General features: G+C 38.9%; 6 protein-coding genes and 1 long non-coding RNA gene across 8 annotated transcripts; 2 read left to right on the top strand and 5 right to left on the bottom strand.

The window, feature by feature from the left end:
* The first annotated feature begins 157 nt into the window (after positions 1 to 157).
* On the top strand, positions 158 to 4,576 carry LOC17900667 (mannosylglycoprotein endo-beta-mannosidase). The gene is made up of 11 exons (XM_006306641.2): positions 158 to 472; positions 773 to 911; positions 1,087 to 1,311; positions 1,439 to 1,497; positions 1,584 to 1,632; positions 1,757 to 1,987; positions 2,124 to 2,293; positions 2,379 to 2,583; positions 2,661 to 3,305; positions 3,428 to 3,655; positions 3,758 to 4,576. The coding sequence occupies exons 1-11, from the start codon at positions 324 to 326 to the stop codon at positions 4,490 to 4,492; spliced, it is 2,835 nt and encodes a 944-aa protein (XP_006306703.1). The 5' UTR covers positions 158 to 323; the 3' UTR covers positions 4,493 to 4,576.
* Positions 4,577 to 4,626: 50 nt separating this feature from the next.
* Positions 4,627 to 9,041, bottom strand: LOC17896765 (mitogen-activated protein kinase kinase kinase ANP1). Its single transcript, XM_023789056.1, is given in 18 exon segments — positions 4,627 to 4,918; positions 5,232 to 5,302; positions 5,648 to 6,000; positions 6,094 to 6,264; positions 6,383 to 6,602; positions 6,702 to 6,751; positions 6,842 to 6,901; positions 6,992 to 7,031; positions 7,140 to 7,240; positions 7,320 to 7,344; positions 7,346 to 7,396; positions 7,552 to 7,634; positions 7,772 to 7,849; positions 7,933 to 8,013; positions 8,097 to 8,207; positions 8,306 to 8,371; positions 8,465 to 8,506; positions 8,672 to 9,041. Coding segments are annotated over 18 exon segments (2,001 nt in total). The 5' UTR covers positions 8,975 to 9,041; the 3' UTR covers positions 4,627 to 4,823.
* Positions 9,042 to 9,210: 169 nt separating this feature from the next.
* Positions 9,211 to 11,889, bottom strand: LOC17897551 (putative UDP-glucuronate:xylan alpha-glucuronosyltransferase 5). Its single transcript, XM_023789203.1, has 3 exons — positions 11,026 to 11,889; positions 10,046 to 10,506; positions 9,211 to 9,853 (listed from the first exon to the last, which is right to left on the bottom strand). The coding sequence occupies exons 1-3, from the start codon at positions 11,783 to 11,785 to the stop codon at positions 9,368 to 9,370; spliced, it is 1,707 nt and encodes a 568-aa protein (XP_023644971.1). The 5' UTR covers positions 11,786 to 11,889; the 3' UTR covers positions 9,211 to 9,367.
* LOC111832515 lies at positions 11,599 to 12,285 on the top strand. Its single transcript, XR_002835359.1, has 2 exons — positions 11,599 to 11,688; positions 11,882 to 12,285. It is a non-coding gene; the product is annotated as an uncharacterized LOC111832515 (long non-coding RNA).
* A 701-nt stretch (positions 12,286 to 12,986) lies between these two features.
* Positions 12,987 to 15,540, bottom strand: LOC111832514 (amidase 1-like). The gene is made up of 9 exons (XM_023789205.1): positions 15,285 to 15,540; positions 15,036 to 15,188; positions 14,747 to 14,871; positions 14,492 to 14,617; positions 14,231 to 14,413; positions 13,992 to 14,148; positions 13,746 to 13,914; positions 13,499 to 13,633; positions 12,987 to 13,395 (listed from the first exon to the last, which is right to left on the bottom strand). Exons 1-9 carry the CDS (start codon positions 15,395 to 15,397, stop codon positions 13,279 to 13,281), a joined length of 1,278 nt encoding a protein of 425 aa, XP_023644973.1. The 5' UTR covers positions 15,398 to 15,540; the 3' UTR covers positions 12,987 to 13,278.
* A 369-nt stretch (positions 15,541 to 15,909) lies between these two features.
* Positions 15,910 to 18,144, bottom strand: LOC17897857 (amidase 1). The gene is made up of 9 exons (XM_023789204.1): positions 17,982 to 18,144; positions 17,738 to 17,890; positions 17,512 to 17,636; positions 17,265 to 17,390; positions 17,005 to 17,187; positions 16,756 to 16,912; positions 16,515 to 16,683; positions 16,274 to 16,408; positions 15,910 to 16,171 (listed from the first exon to the last, which is right to left on the bottom strand). Exons 1-9 carry the CDS (start codon positions 18,092 to 18,094, stop codon positions 16,055 to 16,057), a joined length of 1,278 nt encoding a protein of 425 aa, XP_023644972.1. The 5' UTR covers positions 18,095 to 18,144; the 3' UTR covers positions 15,910 to 16,054.
* Positions 18,145 to 18,297: 153 nt separating this feature from the next.
* On the bottom strand, positions 18,298 to 19,898 carry LOC17899642 (nuclear transcription factor Y subunit C-9). 2 transcript variants are annotated; one of them, XM_023789559.1, is made up of 3 exons: positions 19,739 to 19,898; positions 18,731 to 19,441; positions 18,298 to 18,539 (listed from the first exon to the last, which is right to left on the bottom strand). In XM_023789559.1, exon 2 carries the CDS (start codon positions 19,433 to 19,435, stop codon positions 18,740 to 18,742), a length of 696 nt encoding a protein of 231 aa, XP_023645327.1. In that variant the 5' UTR covers positions 19,436 to 19,441; positions 19,739 to 19,898; the 3' UTR covers positions 18,298 to 18,539; positions 18,731 to 18,739. The 2 variants fall into 2 exon arrangements, with proteins under 2 accessions (XP_023645327.1, XP_006304170.1); XM_006304108.2 differs by having other exon boundaries at positions 18,731 to 19,438.
* Between the last annotated feature and the right edge of the window lie 306 nt (positions 19,899 to 20,204).

Raw genomic sequence — 20,204 nt, 5'->3', positions numbered from 1 at the left:
AACTATAGATTCTACATTACATTTAAAATCATAAAACTCTATATAAGTCACAAACCAATACCAACCCCTAAATATAACTTAAAGATTTTTCCATCAATATTTTGTTAAATTCTTTTAAACGACAGAAATTTATTTTTGACACTAGAGCCTAGAGGTTAGGTTTATCCAGCAAAGTTACGTTTGCTTTTTAGGCTCTTTCCCAAAATTGACTTCGAAGCGAGTGCTGCTTTTTAGTCGTCAGTCCAAACAAGTTTCCAATTCTCTCAACGTGTCTTTTTTTATTCTGAAATTGTCTTGAAAACATAGCAATTTCAGAAACTTAAATGGCGGAGATCGGGAAGACGGTGCTAGATTCCGGCTGGCTAGCGGCGAGATCAACGGAGGTCAATGTCGACGGCGTCCAGCTCACTACCACCAATCCTCCGGCCCTCGGTTCCGATTCTCGGTGGATGGAGGCCGTCGTACCCGGAACGTAATAATCTTCTCATTTTCTTTTATTAAAGCTATTAAACAAAGTAATCGTTTTGTTAATTTCAAACTATTAAAGTAAGTAGACTGATCTTGTTCTAATGCATCTGTACGCCAATCCTGAAACTATTTTGGATTTTGTCACCAAACTGTTGTTTTTGCTTCATGGATGAGCTTTTGTTTGTGCAATGTGATAACAAAGAAACTATAGCAGTTTCCGACGGAATTGCTTCTTCTTGTTTCATGCATTGACGAGATTTTGCTGATATATAATACAGTTTCTTTGTGTTTCTCTCTTGGACAGTGTTTTGGGTACATTGGTGAAGAACAAAGCTGTTCCAGACCCATTCTATGGACTTGAAAATGAAGCTATCACGGATATAGCCGATTCCGGAAGGGACTATTACACATTCTGGTTCTTCACTAAATTCCAATGTAAAAGGGTGAGCCTACTCGATTTGACAATTTCCTATTTCACTTTATTTCTTTTTTTTTAGCTAATACCACTTAACTACGAACCCCAATATTTTTCATTCTGTTATCCTAAATGTTTTTCATGGTGTTATTGATTTATTCCTGCTTTTTGCGGTCTGATCATTTGGTTTGATGTTTTTGCAGTTGTTGAATCAATATGTGCATCTGAATTTTCGTGCCATCAACTACTCTGCGGAAGTGTATGTAAATGGCCACAAGACACTGCTTCCCAAAGGGATGTTTCGCAGACATACACTTGACATTACTGATATTCTGCATTCTGATAACAATTTCCTTGCTGTTATTGTTCATCCCCCAGATCATCCTGGGACTATCCCTCCCACGGGAGGGCAAGGTGGTGATCACGAGGTACACCTCTCTCTCTCTCTCTCTCTCTCTCTCTGTGAGAAGGTCATGTCATTGTTCGTTCTTTGCTTTTTTCAATTCAAGCTAATTGCAAACACTATAACTAATGTGACTGGAATATCCATGACAGATTGGAAAAGATGTAGCTGCACAGTATGTGGAAGGTTGGGACTGGATTTGTCCAATAAGGTAATGTTTTCACGTGGTTTTTGTTAGAAGATTGAGCTTATCGGATGGTCAAAGGTATTCTCACTGATATCATTAATGTCTTCTAGGGACCGGAATACTGGCATATGGGATGAAGTGTCAATATCTGTTACCGGGGTTAGTTTTAGTTAATTTACATTGCTTTCCAGAGATGATATCTATTGTGTTTCTCCATGGAGCAAACTTTGGATCGTTTATAATCATGTTCTTTATTGAATGTAACTGATTGTTTTGATTGCAGCCTGTAAGAATAATTGATCCCCATTTGGTCTCAAGCTTCTTTGACAATTACAAGAGAGCTTACTTGCATGTGACTGCTGAACTGGAAAACAAAAGCACATGGAATGCTGAGTGTTCTGTAACTATTCAAATAACAGCTGAACTCGAAAACGGTGTTTGTTTAGTAGAGCATCTTAAGACAGAGAATGTTTTGATACCAGCTCAAGGACATATTCAGCACACTTTTAAACCAGTGAGTGGTATTGTTATCGTATAATACTTGTATACGACTTAGATAACTTGCTCTTTTCAGGGATCTGGTCTGACCACTACAGATCTACGATTTAGTATTATTTATCTTATAAACTAATAAGATATTGAATTAACAGCTCTTTCTCTATAAACCTGAATTATGGTGGCCCAACGGGATGGGAAAGCAAAACCTTTATGACATCTTGATCACTGTTTCTGTGAAAGAATTTGGGGAATCTGATTCATGGATGCAGCCATTTGGATTCCGTAAGATTGAGAGTGTTATTGATAGTGCCACTGGTGGAAGGTAAGCTCTATATATTTCAGTTTCAGTTTGCTATGGGTAGAATGGTTTTGTAGAAGCTCTGCATCTTCTTTTCAAAATTTTCAAGGCTATTCAAGATTAACGGGGAGCCAATCTTCATCCGTGGTGGCAATTGGATACTATCAGATGGGCTTTTACGGCTCTCTAAAGAGCGTTATAGAACAGACATAAAGTTCCATGCAGATATGAACATGAACATGATCCGTTGCTGGGGCGGTGGGTTGGCTGAAAGGCCAGATTTTTATCACTTTTGTGATATCTACGGATTGTTGGTATGTGTTAGGAAGTTTTGTTTGCTATCATTCTACTTTAAAATTCATCACTATTCCTAAATTTACCCAATTCTCAGGTCTGGCAAGAGTTTTGGATAACGGGAGATGTTGATGGTAGGGGTGTTCCAGTATCAAATCCGAACGGACCACTAGACCATGACTTATTCCTGTTTTGTGCTCGTGATACCGTCAAACTTTTGAGAAACCATCCTAGCCTAGCTCTTTGGGTGGGTGGAAATGAACAAGTTCCGCCAAAAGACATAAATGAGGCTCTAAAGCAAGACCTTAAGCTTCACCCTTATTTCAAAACACAAATGTTATCAGACGCGGATTCAGATCCTAGTGTTTATCTTGACGGTTCTAGAGTTTATATTCAAGGATCTATGTGGGACGGATTTGCAGATGGAAAAGGAAATTTCACTGACGGCCCTTATGAGATTCAATACCCTGAAGATTTTTTTAAAGACACATATTACAACTATGGTTTCAATCCGGAGATCGGTTCAGTTGGAATGCCTGTTGCAGCTACAATAAGAGCGACAATGCCTCCAGAAGGTTGGGAGATTCCTCTGTTTAAAAAGGGTTTGGACGGGTTTGTTGAAGAAGTACCAAACAGAATGTGGGATTACCACAAGTACATTCCATATTCTAAGCCTGGAAAAGTTCATGACCAGATTCTGATGTATGGTGTTCCGGAGAATCTTGATGACTTCTGTTTGAAGGTAAATTTGGGATCTTAACCATTATAGCTTTTACGGGTGTTGGTTTGCGCTGGTGCATAAATGTTTCCCCTTAATGAGATCATTAGTAACATATTAGGACTTGTTATTTTTGTCTGTATTAGGCTCAATTGGTAAACTACATTCAGTACAGAGCTTTATTCGAGGGCTGGAGTTCACGAATGTGGACAAAGTACACGGGTGTCTTGATCTGGAAGAACCAAAATCCATGGACTGGTCTCAGAGGTCAGTTCTATGATCATCTTCTCGATCAAACAGCCAGTTTCTATGGCTGCCGTTCTGCTGCAGAGCCAGTCCATGTCCAGTTAAACCTGGCAAGTTACTTTGTTGAGGTCAGTATAAATTCCCTAGAACTTGATTTAAAGAAATGTAAATTAAGTAAATATACATGAAATGATGTACATTTTGTCTGTAAATGAAATGAACCCCGACAGGTTGTAAACACGACTTCTAAAGAGCTGTCAGATGTGGCAATAGAGGCATCGGTATGGGACCTAGATGGGAACTGCCCATACTCGGAAGTGTTAAAAATAGATTCTGCACCGCCAAAGAAAGTTGTGCAAGTTTCGGAATTCAAGTACCCAAAAGCTGAAAACCCAAAGCAGGTGTATTTTCTTCTTCTCAAAATGTACAATGTCTCAGACAAAATGGTTATATCTCGGAACTTCTACTGGCTTCATCTGCCTGGGCAAGATTACACACTCTTAGAGCCGTACAGGAAGAAGCAAATACCTCTCAAGATCACTTGCAATACAGTTATGGTTGGTCCAAAGTATGAGCTGGAGATCAGTGTCCATAACACATCTAGAGCTGACTTGGCCAAAAACGTTATTCAAGAAGACGGAAAACGCAATATGGGGTTGCTCCAGAAGCTATTTAGTAGATGTATTGTTTCTGCAGATAGCAACCGTGCTTTTAAAGTGGTGGAAATGGAGGGATCTGATTCAGGGGTTGCTTTTTTCCTTCGTTTCTCTGTCCACAATGCAGAATCAGAGACACAAGACACAAGAATTCTGCCAGTACATTACTCAGACAACTACTTCTCACTCGTTCCAGGTGAATCAATGTCTTTTAAGATCTCATTTGCAGCTCCTACAGGCATAAAGAAGTCTCCTCGTGTTATGCTTCAAGGCTGGAACTACCCTGATGGGTTTAGTGTTTTTGGCTGAGGCAAGTTATGTTTCGTGTTTGAACTTAACTACCCGTAATCTCAAACCTTTGAATAAATGATACTTGCACAGTTTTTTTTGCTATTTGTAGCGAACTTGAATATACACCCTACACTCATATTACACACATCTAATACCTTCAACAACCAGCTCAGAATCATATATTCAGACCAAACCTCGTTTCTACTTTTCATCATCACAGCAAAATAAGAATTCCATATGTACATATATACTAGTCGAGCAATCAAAAATCAATAGCCGAAGATTACGACGACATCTCTACCCGTTTCTGGCAAGTCTAGCATCAGAGACAGAGAGATTTTTGCACATGTCACTTTCCTGGAGATGCAAACCTCGACTTCTCTCTCTGTCGGCTCAAGCCTCTTCCTCTCGGGGATGATCCCAACCCCGCTTGGCGCATGATCTCTGCAACAACAGATACTATAAGTCAACGATTTGATTTACCAAGCTTACACAAAGTTAATATGCTATGTCATGTTTTTGAACATTACATCATGGCATGTTATTAGTGTTAAGCCATTCTAAAATGTAATGGATGATGTCTGGCAAAGTTTAGTTAACAAACTGCATCTTACGTCCAACAGATAAGATTAATAAGAGTGAAGGAAGCTACCATGATTATCATCAAATAGTCTTATTTATTGGTCTACAATCATCAAGGCCAGAGGAGAAGTGCAGTCTGCAGTGTACAATCATGAATGTCATAAAAGGGACCTACCTTGTCGCTTTCTTTCCAGTTCTTGATCAAGTTCTTCTTTCCACTTCTTCTCTATCTCTGAAAGAGCAGCACTGCAAAGCAAAAACCAACCAATTTAAGCAGATAAAGGAATAAAACAAGAAGCCTAGACTAGGGATAAATTTGAAACGATTGTAGCTTTGGAATCCCTAAACTCTACATGTTTGGACGCATTTGTGATTACTTTTCTCATATGGCCTGAAATAATGTCAGCATTTGTTTGAAAACCCAAAGTGCAACAATTTTTCGACATGGAGAGGAGATCATAGCTTAAGACACGCATGAACTGGGACTTTTTCTGGCTTCTTGATTCATAGCGAGTGCCTAAAAGGACTGAAGTAAATGTCTAAATTCTTAATACTTAAATCCCAGACCGAATTCACTTTTGAGCAACTAACCTCTGGCTTGATTCTTGTTCAGTATCAACAACGAGAGCCCTCCAATTAGTGACCCGAGCGGATAAACCATCCTGTGAAGCTTCATCATCTCCATTGTTAATATTCAATTCACGACTACCACCACTTCCTGGGCTCTTGGAACAACTAGTTGTATCTATTGTTCTCGAAGGGGAACCACCAAGAGGACCCCGACTCGGTGACCTGCTTTTTGGAGGCAGTTTCAGGAAACCTTGAGCAGCGTCCTCTCTTTTACTGTTACTTAAATTACTCTCCATACTGCCGGGAGAGCATGTGATCAAACTATTGTAGTATTCTTCATAAAGAGGCGTCTGTAACTTCTTTAGATCTGCAGCCTGAGGGAAATAAATATATATTCACAGCCATGTAAGTAATTTACTTACAAATGCAGTGAGCACAATGAAAATGTAATATAATGTGCAAAGCACCTTCTCATCTAAGAAAGCTTTAATTTTTGACTCGGTCAGCTCATCATCATCCTCTGAGTATGAAGGTTGGTCACATTCCATGCTCGTTATAGTCTCTTTCTCTCCATTACCAGGACTTTCATCATATTTGGACTTCAAAGCAATGGACATATCACTTATGGCATCACAGCTCTGCCCACATAATCTTTATAAGTGATGCTTACAAAACAAATTGAAACATGATCCATACAAGAGTTGAGACTTGAATCGGTCATTGGAAATTTAAATGAGAAATCATATGTATGCATACCTTCTTCAGATCACTACTGTTTTCAAGGATAGGCGTTGCTTTCCCATTAAATGTCAAGAAATCCTCATTATCAATCAAACACATATCGTCTTCATCACCTCCATTATCATGCAGTTGCCATAAATTACTGTTTTGGATTGATTTCACAGGATATAGAAGTGAACAATTCAAACTGCCCAAGTTACACATGTCACCTACATCGTCGCATGTAGAACCTGGACTGAAACAAAGAAAGCAGATATTAATCAGTCTAATTATTTTATAATACCCACGAGTTCATCTTAATACTTTTGGGTTTAGCCAGATTTTCAGAACTTACGAGCTCCGAGTGTTATTTATCTTTAACGGTAGGGGAGTACTAGCATTGTTCTGGCAAAAAAAAAAAATATATAATAATCATTCTAGATGGCTTCAAGAAAAATTTATATGACACTGATAAGATGGTCAACATGCACCCACCATGATGGAACCAAGATCAGTAGAAGCAGACTCCTTGTGTTTTCCGATAACAAAAGGATGCTGAGAATAGAACAAAGTCAGGAATTTTGCTCAAAACTTCCCCATTTTAATATTGTAGGAATCGCTTAAACGGTTTATAGTTCACCTTACCTTAAGTAGCTCAGATGCGGTTGGCCGCAGATTTGGTTTCCTGTCAAGACGGATCAATGATTCAGCAATTCCAAAGACAAGACACAATAGTAGTGAGGAAGTTACTATTAAAGTTCCAAACTAATGTTTCTAAAGAAAAGTAGCTTACTCCTGCAGACACTTGAGCAGGAAATCTTTTGCATCAGAGGAGAGGGTATCAGGTATTGGAGGATGTGATTTTGTTGTTCCAATAAAGAAGATAGCAGCAACCTGAAAAGAAAGTAAGTCCACCTGTAATTAAGAAGCAAAATACTCCACAAAAATTGTCACCAGGAATACGAAAAACTACCTCTTTATACTGCTGACTCCAAGGAGCCAGTCACCATTTCAATAACTGTACAGCCTACGCTCCATATATCAGCAGAGCTGAAAATAATAGCCACAGGTTTGTGAGAAACCAAAATTATGAGACATATCATACGTCACCACTGGTGACTCACCAGAACTATCAGTACTAGTCACAGGTGTTTGAGATATTAGTAACAAGACATTTGTATTTATGAGCAGGCTTGGGTGCTTACAAGCTATGTCCAGTTTGAAGAATAACTTCCGGAGCCATCCAATATGGTGTCCCTTTCATAGATTTTGCACCAGTAATCGTAGCCTAGAGATAAAACTATGTCAATCGCATTGAATATTTATGAAGAAAATGCTAAACGAGATCAACTGAGAAATAAGAGTATATACAGAAGAGAACGCTTCCTGCAATTTAAATTGTAGAATGCAAATTATTTAACTTACCAACTCAGCTACTTGTTTGGATGCACCAAAATCAGCAAGTTTAATGCATCCTTTGTTATCCACAAGGATATTAGCCCCCTGAGAACAGAGGAACATAGAATCTCATGGTTAAGGACTCGATATGGTAAAGCACTTTCAAAATATAGGGAAGAAAATGCTACCTTAATGTCTCTGTGCATAATGGAATGATTGTGCAGGTACTCCAACCCTAAAAGCAGCTGCCTCGTGTATGTACGGACAACCTAATTCAATCCTTCTCGCCATTTAAGCACCGCAAACATACTAAGAGATCGAAAAGAAAAACAAAAATCTAAGCATGACTTACTGATTCAGGAAAAGGTCCAAATTTCTCCAAGAGCGATGAAATAGATCCACCAGGAACAAACTCGAGAAGGATATTCAGGGTGTCATCTTCCCTCACTGTACCCAAATATCTCTAATGCCAAGTGATGAAAAACTCAAAAAGTTTAGATTACACAAGGAACTGGTGAATCCATATGTACTGAAACAAAGACGGTAGCCAGGGATACTTACAACTATATTAGGATGGGAGAGATTTTTGAGAAGCTTAACTTCTTCTTCAAGCTCCTGAATATGAGCCTACTTAGCACCGACACAGGAAACAAATTCATGAATAACCTATGAACATGGGTATAAAATCATAACTAGAGTGGATTTGATTGTTTTACGAACCTGAGTTTTATCCTTGGAAGCGCAATTGGCTGCAATTAGAACCTGAGTAGAACAAAAAGAAAATTGAAGTTATCAGTATCGATTTTGAACAGATGCAAATTAGTGCGAATATTTCATTAAGCACATCAGAATCGTTTGATCTCGGATCTGAGATTGAAACTTAAGTACCAAATTAGTTTAAAATCCATAGTAAACCCTAAAAATTACCTGTTTAACGGCGATAAGCTCACCGGAGTCAAGATTCATACCCATGTACACCGTGCCAAACGCGCCGCGGCCAATTAACTGACCTTTCCTCCATAAAATCGGAGGCGCCATATCTACGGCGGTAGCAGTAGGAGGAGGCGAGGAGGAGGAGAAGGGTTTGGTAAGAAGCTTCGATTTGCGGATGCAGGAAGTGATCTTATCGGCGAGAAGACCGGGAGATGGAGGCTGGTTCTCCTGGTTATCGTCGTCGGCGGTAGGACGGAGAACAAGAGATCGACGAACGGAGCCGAAGAAATCGTGCATCTGGCGAAGATGGGTGTGTGTGAGACTCTGTTGTTCTTTTCATCGGTCGGCAAAATAGATATATTAACGAGTGAGAGGGAAAAAGGCATCGATTTTTTATTTTTTGAATTGAAAGAATATGACTTTCATATTTTATTTCTCGGGAATATATAAAAAGGAAAAAAACCAAACTTCGTCGAAAAAAAAAAAAAGGAAACAACAAACCAGAAAATTTCCATTTTTTTTGTTCTTTTGAAAAAAAAGGAACCTTTGCTTATAAATTCGCTCACGATGTAAAAATAAAGTTTAAGGTTGCGTTACCATTACTATACTAAGATTTTCCCTACATAATTCACATTTGCATGTTAGGGATATTCCCCTTCAAAATCTAAAGTCTCTGTTCACTTGCTCTTGTCATTGCCTTAGAAGGTTCTTCTTCCTAGGATCTTTTACCCTAATTTTCCAATGCCTTTCGGGAAAGCCATTGAGCTTAGCCATTTTCCTCCACCTCTCAATGTTCTTCTCCATCTTAGGATTCAAACCACAGTAACCTTTCAACTTCTTTGGCATCTTGTCGTACACTTTCCACCATCTCTCATGCACCGACTCGCTTGCATACACACGCCGTGTTTTTAAGTCCCAGTTACAATCGTAGTCTCTGTAACATATCCACGGTTTTAGTCCCAAGTAGTGTATGCCTTCTAGATTTTCTGGAAGATTTCGTGCTTTATCGTTCCTGCTTTCATCACCGAAGTACTTCATCGTGTTCAAACGTTTTGATAGCCGATGCCACCACACGAAATATTCGTTCAGGAATCCTTGGTCTCCCCCGTTGTAAGACTCGATCTTGAATGCTTTTTGCATCAAATCCTCGAACAGACAAGCTGATGGCTCAAGAACCTGAAAATTAAACAAGAGTTTCCTTAGATAAATATAGATATGGCAAATAAATATGAAATTACACAACAGATTAATCAGTCCACAAAAAAAAAAAGACATTGATTCTATTTACTAAGTCATAGATTGAGCTAAATCTAAACATAGCTTAGTGGTGGCCTAATTATATGAAACTGTTACTTAGCGATGCATTACCATGACTCCTGAGTTGAACAAGAATTTGTTGTTGCCAGCAGCCGAAAGTTGAGGATAGAAGAAAAGGTAATCGATATTCTTGACGATGATGAAGTCTGCATCTATGAACACTAGCTTATCGTAATCTGTTACTTGCCACACACGTAGCTTACTGTAGTTCCACTCATTGTAAGAACGCTTCTTGGAAAACGGACTACGAATTCTCTCTACGCGCCGTAGTTTCCAGCCGGCAAGGCTTAGGCCAGTGAGAGAACTGTTGGTTATAGAGTCGTCGTGGAGGAGTATCATGTCCTTGGTTGATCCAGATTGCCTTATGCTTTGTGCTAAAGCTATTGCCCCGCAAACGTAGACCTCCGATGAGTGTAGTAACGTCACGTAAGCCACACGTTGGGCTCTAAATGTTGATAATGTAGTTTTGGATGTGAGGCTTTTGTTCTTGTCTCGCATCCATGCTTCTTGACCTTAAACAACGAAGGAGAAAAAACTATTGTAGTTAGTAGCAAAGCAAAGACAGTTAAAAAGAAAAGAGGAAGATTTGGTGATTTATAGTAGGAGGTTTGTGTTAAGAATCATGTTCATATCTGAATTTAGATGAGAGCTAATGGTAATAAATATTTGTTGTTGAAGATAGCTTTCTTGCACTTCAGCCATCAAATTAAAGATGTATTAATATAGCTATAATCATACGAATTTGGAAGTCTACGTTTTTCTAGTCTCTCTACCCGTTTAAAGATAAAGTTTGTAATGGTTTTTTTGGGAATGTTGTATAGGACAAAGAATGTTTACTGGTCTAGGTGTCTATCCGAATTTCTATAATAATATTACTGGTTTTAATCTATAAAAATAAAAGATAAGTTGTTTTTTTTGTTTTTGTTTTACAATAAAACTATGCATTATGTCATCTGACAATAAATAAATATAAGAAGCGTGTGGATTTAAACAAGTATGAATAGTACTATATTACTATAAGATTAAATTACCTGGTAGAGGAAGCGGCGGAGCAATTTGACATGAACCAGGAGGCATGAGAAGCTTTTGCTTCAACCTTCTCAGATCAGGCCTATACACCCAATAATCAGCCACGCGCCTCACGCGCTCGTCACACCTGAAGATCTCATGCATAGGTCCACACGACCCGACGAAGACAACGTACACCGTCCGATCAACATCCCTCGAATCACTCTCCACCGCAAGATTCGCTGCCGCCAGATTCACCTGTAGCCTGAAAACGTCTCTCAACCCTCTCTTCTCCGAGAAACCGTCGCACGGCACTTTGACAACGACGACGTCCACGTCAGCGTCAGGACCTTCCATCTTGGGGAGAGGGACTTCTGGACAAGTAGGCGTGTGCCACGTGTGATCCTCGTCGATCCAAACCGGGAATAAAGTCTTCCACGTCAGATTCTTGGGAAGAGGACCGAGCGACACGTGGATATTGTCCAAGATCGACGTCCCCTTTGCCTCGTAGCTCTCACGCTCGTTCTCGTCGAAGTTGAGAAGACCCACTCGGATCTTTTTCTGATCGGGAAGATAATTTCTGATGAGACGGAGCCATATCGGGTTCCGGTTAACCGGCTGTGGCAAAGAATAACGAATCTCTACCAAAGAAGGAGAACTGATCATGGGATTGAGCAGAAACAGAGGTTTAAAGTTCAAGAGCAAACCCAAAAACGACAATGATACTAGTATAAGATAAACCATAAAAAATCTCCTGCTCGAACTTTGGTTTTTCACCACCATTTTTTTCCCCCACAACTCTCTCTTTCTATGCTCTTAGCGATATCTGAATCTGTTTTACATGTAATTGACGTGTCTGTGTATTTCATAATCTCATAGATGTATACATGCACGTATATGTGCGGATTCGTGGGTGTATGACTGGGAGCAGAAGAAAGAAGGGTCTTGAGATGCATGGATGCACGTTGGCGTACAAGTCAATTCGTTAGGTGAGTCTATACTAATAATTGTGTAATAAACTTACATGCGCAAGTTCCTTGCTTGTTGCTATGCTCTATTATATATATATATATATATATGTATATATAAATTATAATTTAACAGATACATATATCGGATATATCAATTTGGTGACCAAACTTATGATTGTTGTGTTATTTAATCAGCGATCAAACAATAAACAAAACATGTAGTAGTTAGTTTGCCACATAGAGATTTCTTTCTGGCATCTTTTATTAAGTCCTTGTATATTTTATGCTTTGAGAAGAACATATTTTGTTGAATACGTGAATTTTGTCGTCGGGGACATAATCATTCAAATCGCATTTTCAATGATTTATCGTTAGTCGGTTGATTAATCTAATGTAAATCGCTATAAACTGATTATTAGATGTAAATTGAATATACCTGTAGTCCGCTACCACTGATATACCCATTCAACTGACTAAATTTGAAGATTAATGTCCCGTCCCCCACCAAAAAAATTTGAAGATTAATGTATTTAACTAATTAAATAGATACTGATATAATAAACCCATCCAAAAGATTATTCAAAAATTACATTAATTAAATAGACTTATTAAGAAAATGATGAATAAATAATATGAAAAAAAAATTACATAGTAAAAATAAATTTGGTATCTTGCCAATATAATATGACGACATCACCTCATTTAAGATTTCTTGCATCTCTGAGATATTTCCATTCCATTCTGAACCGTTTGCATCTCACTCCTCTTCTCTTGCCCCGAATCTCCATCACCAGAATTATGCGTTATGCCGCAGTTCTCCTTCTCTGATCTCTGTCTAATTCAGATCTCCCCCTTATCCATCATCCCATGTCATTTTCTAAAGACCAATAATGTATTTTCCTTTACCTTTAGTGTTACTTTCTTAATTTTGATTTCTATGTGTTTAATTTTTAAGCAAATATGGGTCATTCACCTAAATGATCACCTCTTTTCTTTTTATCACCAAAAACAGCTTTTAAAATAATTTGCCATTACTGTTTTTGCTAAACACACAAATACAAAGTGTCCAATCTACATCAATTTATTTAATACATTGTTGAGTTTTGGATAAAAAAACAGATATGCTCAAACATGTCATGGGTTGAGGACATGAATTAAACTCTATGGGATGTAATCTCCCGTTGTCCTCAGTGGTAGAGCGGTCTGATTGGTCGTACCCCCAACCATCATCACATTGTCGGATCCCACATAAAGAAAAAAAGCTATACGATTGGGAGAGAACTCTTTCTTTCTTTTCATTGTCAATCATATAAATCCCGCAAGGGAATCCACAAGACTGAGAACAAAACCGTCTGAGCCATACTTACCTACCAAGGATACCGATACGGGAAGATTGTCATGTAGCCCTAATGGTATGCTCACCTATCAGAGATGGGCAATAAAAAAAACACCGGAAGATCAGAATGGTTCTTTAATTATCTACCGTTTCCACAAGAAGGCATATTGGATCTTGTAATAATAATACCTGACAGAATCCGGAAACGCCAGCGATAGACAACAAGTTGAAAGCTCTGCTGCGGAAAGATTCAAGTGCAGCCACATCACCTTTGAGATGCGGTGGAGGACCTGGTACCGTTGGAATCACCAACACACCTTTCTCCTACAAAAGCATATATTTTACTTTTAGATATACTCACATGAGTAAAACTTGCCTAGCTAATTTGTTTAAAGTTTCTAATTCTGGGACTAATAGGAACCAGCTTGTACGTTACCCCGAGCAACGTCGAAAGAGCTGTTTTAAGCTCGGATTTCACGGACCGGCAAAGGTCGATCTTCTCATCGGACGTCCTGATAGCTTCCTCTATCCCTTCTGAAATTCCAGGACCAAACTCTGGCTTCACTGACGAGACCCATGCACTGTGGTTTATCTTCAGTTCATGCCTGAAGTTTGGTTATGACTATGTAACTATTAGAAACCGAATCAATCGTTAGAAGGTAAATGAGATAGATGTTCTTACATTAGTAACAATATCATTGAATTCGATAGAGCCATGAGAGACGGAATGCTGAACTCTTGTTGTGTCGTGTCATCGTCACTTGTCATGAAATGTTTAAGGCTAGGAACATTCTCTTCAATGTACTCTCCAAGATTCACCTTCTTTACTACAGTGTTGCCTTGATACAAAACAAAAACATCAAGGAATAAACTCTGACTTCTCTTTCAACAAAAGACTACAATTATTTTAATGGTTATTACCTCCAAACGTTTTTTCCACGGCTCCAACCAGAGGATGCACAAAAAAATCACGTGGTACACTACACAGCTTGAAGCAGTCATCCGCGATAATCAGTTGATCTGGTTCGATGCAGTTCAAGTGAGGCTGCTCCAGAAGAACACAGCCTACACGTTTCAAAGTGGCTGTGTCTCGAGCAAACCATCCTACATACAATGTTGAAACCATCAATATCAAGATTCGGCTTTTCACCAACAAACATCTCGGTTTTTAGTTGTCTTTACCAACTGTATCCAAGCTCTGTGCCAGTGGAGTAACTCCGGCAGTGGAAACTGCACCGTGAGATGGCCGAAAACCAAAAATTCCACAGTAAGATGCTGGAACTCGTACACTCCCTCCGGTATCAGTTCCTGTTTGACCAAAAACAGAACATCTCTCGAAACAAATGAGACAGAACAACAACGACAACAAAATTTACATTTTAATGAATAATGATTAGTATGCTTAGAACTTATTTGAATTTTTTTTGTTCAACTCACCAAGAGAAAAATCCACCAGACGAGCAGCTACAGCTACGGCTGAGCCACTCGATGATCCGCCAGGCAGTCTATCGAAGGCAATCGGGTTTCTGGGAGTCCCATAATGCACATTGTCTCCATTTATACTGCAAATTAAGCAACATAAGGCCCCAAAACGTAACAAAACTAGTCAATATTTCAGTTCTAGCCATTATTGAGGACTGTTTGTTTAGCTGTCCTGTTTTGAACATTCTCATTGTCTCTACAAACCAGAAAAAAAAAAAAAAAAAAAAAAGAGGTGGAACTGAACCTGCAAGCCATTTCATCCAGGATGGTAATACCCAAAGCCGTAGCACCAGCTTCTAAGAGAGTTGAAACTGCAGGAGCTGTGGAAGTAGCTGCCGAATGTGTCCTTAACCAATCCGGGTTACCAAAACCGGTTACGCGTCCTTCCACATCGAAACTGATAAAACCAAACAAGAAGCTCAAAAAATGAATTGACAAGAAAGTAACAGAGTAAACATTGTATTCATTCATAGGGATATTAGCTCGTTCGTACATATCTTTAATGGCAAAAGTAAGACCCTGTAGAGGAGGAGGAAACGAGGCAGGAGGAGTTGGAGATATTGTTAATTTCTCAATGAAAGCTCCAAAATCATCATCAGTCGCCATTGCTGCAGTTCCCGATCTGACGAGGTGTAGATGGTAGCTTATTTCGTTTTTGGGTTTTCTTTGTTATAAAAAGTAAAGCTTGTTTATGGATAAAGGATAATCGCAATTATCAATCAACAAGGATACAAGGGTCAGGTTTTTTCTTTTCCCGTAGCATAAATTGGTGACCAAGCTTAATTATGATTGTTGTTATTTAAATAGCGATAAATAAAAGAGTAAGTAGTAGTTAGTTTGGTATGAAAGACATAAACACATGTTACACATTTAAAATCTCATTATTTAACAAAAGTAATGATCGGTTAAATTTATTTATTATTGAAATGAATAACAGATGACAAAAATATTTTTTTCTTTCTAAAAACCATTATTACATTGTAAAAATAAATTTGGTGTCTTGCCAATATAAATTGATAGCATTTCCAACTTTAAGACCTCTCGCCTCTCTCAGATTTTCCCACCCGCCTCCTATACAATAACGATTATCGTCCATTCTATATATTTGACACCTAATATTTCTTTAATTTTCACAATAACTCCAATGATTTTTGACATTCATATTTTTGAATTTCGAAATCACTATTACTAACAATTAACAAGAAACCATTTATATCTATCAACCAATGATACGATGACATTATATATTCTCAAACATGTCAATCAAATAAGTCTTGCAAGTGAATCCACGAGACTCAGAAGGAAACCGTCTGAGCCATACTTAGCTACCAATGAAATCGAGACCGGAAGATCTTCGTGTAGCCCTAGTGGTATACTCACCTATCAGATAGAAATTAAAACACCGGAAGATCAGAATGGTTCTTATTAACAAGACCACAAGACTACAAGCAGGCATGCATATTGGATCTTATTATATATTACCTGACAGAATCCAGAAACGCCTGCGATGGACAACAAGCTGAAGGCTCTGCTGCGGAAAGATTCAAGTGAAGCCACATCAGCTTGGAGATGCGGTGGAGGACCTGGTACCGTTGGAATCACCAACACACCCTTCTCCTACAAAACCAAAAACCAGATTGGACACTTTCCTATTGCAATGATGGACATACCTAAATTTGTTACAAGTTTTCTAATTAGGAGAGAAACAGGAACAAGTTTGTACCCCAAGCAACGTTGATAGAGCCGATTTAAGTTCGGATTTCACGGACCGGCAAAGGTCGATCTTCTCGTCCGACATGTTGATAGCTTCCTCAATCCGTGCTGATATTCCAGGACCAAACTCAGGCTTCACCGACGAGACCCATGCACCATGGTTTATCTTAAATTCGTACCTAAACTTATCGTTATGCCTATGTACGATTAGAAATCGATAGAATGTATCTGCAAAAGATGTTCTTTCTTACCTCTGTAACAATCTCATTGAACTCGATAGAGCCATGAGAGATGGAATGCAGAAATCTTGTTGTGTCGTGACATTGTCACTTGTCATGAAATGTTTAAGGCTGGGAACATTCTTTTCAATGTAATCTCCAAGATTCACCTTATTTACTGCAGTGTTGTCTTGATACAGAGCAAAATCATCAAGGTATGAAAACTCTGACATCTCTTTCAACAAAAGACTACAAATTGTTTTGATGATTATTAGTTATTACCTCCAAATGATTTTTCCACTGATCCAACCAGAGGCTGCACCAACATATCACGTGGTACACTACTCAGCTTGAAGCAGTCATCCGCGATAATCAGTTGATCTGGTTCGATGCAGTTCAAGTGAGGCTGTTCCAGAAGAACACAGCCTACACGTTTCAAAGTGGCTGTGTCCCGAGCAAACCATCCTACGTACAACGTTGAAACCATCAATATTTAGATTCGGTTTTTAACCATTAACATCTCTGTTTTTAGCTGTCGTTACCAACTGTGTCGAAGCTTTGAGCCATTGGAGTTACTCCTGCAGTGAAAACAGCATTGTGTGATGGCCGGAAACCAAATATTCCACAGTAAGATGCTGGAACTCGTACACTTCCTCCGGTATCAGTTCCTACATGATCAAAAACAGAACATCTAGAAACAAATTAGACTGAAATAACAAAAACGAAATTTACATTTTGATTGATTAGTATGTTTCAACTTATTTGAATTTTTTTTTTGGCTCAACTCACCAATAGAAAAATCCACAAGACGAGCAGCTACAGCTACAGCTGACCCACTCGACGATCCGCCAGGCACTCTGTCAAAAGCAATCGGGTTTCTCGGAGTCCCATAGTGTGCATTTTCTCCGTTTATACTGCAAATTAAGTAACATCATGCATAAAACAAACCTAGTCTAATCTTTCAGTTCTAGCTATTCTCAAGTCTCTAGAAACTAGAAAAAACGTGGAATTGAACCTGTAAGCCATTTCATCCATGATGGTAATACCCAAAGCGGTGGCACCAGCTTCTAAGAGAGATGAAACTGCAGGAGCTGTGGAAGTAGCTGCCGGATGTGTCCTTAACCAATCGGGATTACCAAAACCCGTTACTCGTCCTTCCACATCAAAACTGATTAAACCAAACAAGAAGCTCGAAAATGAATTGACAAGAAAGGAAAATGGAGGACAGAGGAAACACTATATTCATATGGATATCTTACATATCTTTAATGGCAAAAGTAAGACCCTGTAGAGAAGGAGGAAACGAGGCAGGAGGAGTTGGAGATATTGTTAATTTCTCAATGAAAGCTCCAAAATCATTATCAGTCGCCATTGATGCAGTTCCCGTTCTAACGAGGTTAGATGATAACCAAGTAAAGCTTGTTGTAGATAAAAGGCTATATCACAATTATCAACAAGGATAGAGTGGCCAGGTCATTTTCTATTATGTCTTTTTCCTTCTGTTTATTGTCCTTTTGTTTTTTAAGTATCCAACGGCTTCAATGAAATATATATACTCTATTCATATTATGAAAATGTGATAAAAGAGTAGACAAATAAACATTGAAATAAAAAAAAACTTTGTCAAGCACACTTGGTTTACAATCTTACATTCTTTTTTTGGTTTATCCCTAAATTTTTCTCCCTGAGAAAGGATAGATTGACACAATCACTTAGATTCTTCTACAACACCAATTTGACAATTCTGATATGTTCTTTTCATTTTCTTGTCTAAAGTCTCCTCCTTTCAATGTTCCACCCGGACGAGACTAGAAACTCTGCAGGAAAAAAAAAAGCATAAACTATCACATTTTACTTTAATTAAAGACGAATACCAAAAATCAGCACCGTACAACCTGATACGATACTGAAATAGGTTATAGGTTATACAACGGTTACCATTGTTCGAAAACCGAAAAACCAAACCCTTACATTACAAGGTAGGCCTAAAAGAAGCTGGAACACTCACAGTTTCTTGCTAATTTTCCGCGTCAGGTTGGTCAGGTCCCTGTTGTTGCCACATTGGTTGACCCATATACGGATTAGGTGGGTATGCGCCACCGGGGTTACCCATAACCATTCCCGGGTTCCCTATTGGAGCTGTCCCTGCAGGCAAGTATCCATACGGATAGCCAGCAGCAGCGGCATCTGGGACAGTGCCCCTCGGAATACTTCCCAAGACCTCATCTCGAAGATCCTCCCGGGGAACAATATCCACAAGAAAGTCAAAGATATCTGTTCTAGTTACAGCAGCGGCAATATCGTTCTTCTGCAGCGTCCGCCTCTTATTCTCCTCGGTGTGGTTCCACGACCTGAGTGTCAGCTCCAAGATGAACATTTCACATGCCCTTGCAAACACGACAGGCGCCTCAGCAGAGATCATACGGACATCTTCGTCAGCTTTCATGATTTTCTTGATTCTGGCGAGCGGAAGGCTGTGGTTCTTGAAATCGGTGGTCTTCTCAATCTCTTTGAACTGGTTTTCCCAGAATGCTTGAAGCTGCTGTGCCAGCTGTTGCTGTTGCTGCTGCTGATGGATCTGGTGGAACGCCAGCTGGCCTTGTTGTGCTGCACCTCCGGCTACAGTAGCAGCAGTGGTACTCATCGGATTAGATTGGTATGGGTTTGTTCCGTAGTTCATAGCTCCGGATTGTCCATGTTCTTGTTGATCCATTCTCTACTAGAATAAAAGATAAAACTTGGGATTAGTTCTAAGAATCATCTGACCAGAATTTAGAAATATAGAGAAGATAAGGTTTCCCTAACACAAAAACAAGAAACTACTAATCTGGTAAGGCAAAACTAGAAAACTATCGAAAGGGATTGTCTTTAATTTCCTTTAATCACAGAAAAACAAAGAATCTGCTAACCCATAACAGATAGAATTGTTCCTAAAACACCAAGCCTATTATTTTATCATGTGACTTCCCAATATATATACATATAAGTAAGAGCAGGTCAAAAAAACGAGAGTGACCTGTGGAAGGAAGAATCTGAAGTTGATGCCGGAAAAGAATCAGAAGGGGGAGATACAGGTTGATGATCCACTCTTGAGTTATAAGATCTATAAATTTGTTGTGAATTTTATTAGGGTTTTGCTGCGCTTGACCCTTTTTCCGACTTTAACAATGAGGAATTTAGAAAGACAAGGGGAAGTAAGTGGAAGCTTTTAAAGCTGGTGTCGTGTCAACCATTGGGCTTATGTCAAGATTCTTCTGCTGTTGTCAGATGATGATTTGTTTTATCTTTTACTATATCATTAATTATTATTTCTTGGGATATAATTTGGCAGCCCTTTGAATTATTGCTGATTTGAAGTTGGAAAACATTAGCATATGCAATCTGAATTTTTTCCAAAGTGTCATGTCACAAGGTAGGAGTAGACGAGTAGTTCTGTACCACAACATAGTATAGGTGACCGTGACTAGTACAAAGAATCCAAA

Source organism: Capsella rubella, unplaced genomic scaffold (genome assembly GCF_000375325.1).
Source record: "Capsella rubella cultivar Monte Gargano unplaced genomic scaffold, Caprub1_0 scaffold_1, whole genome shotgun sequence".
In the NCBI taxonomy this organism is placed as follows: domain Eukaryota; kingdom Viridiplantae; phylum Streptophyta; class Magnoliopsida; order Brassicales; family Brassicaceae; genus Capsella; species Capsella rubella.
Note: the sequence above shows the minus strand (reverse complement) of the source record. Positions and strands in the feature narration are given on the sequence as shown.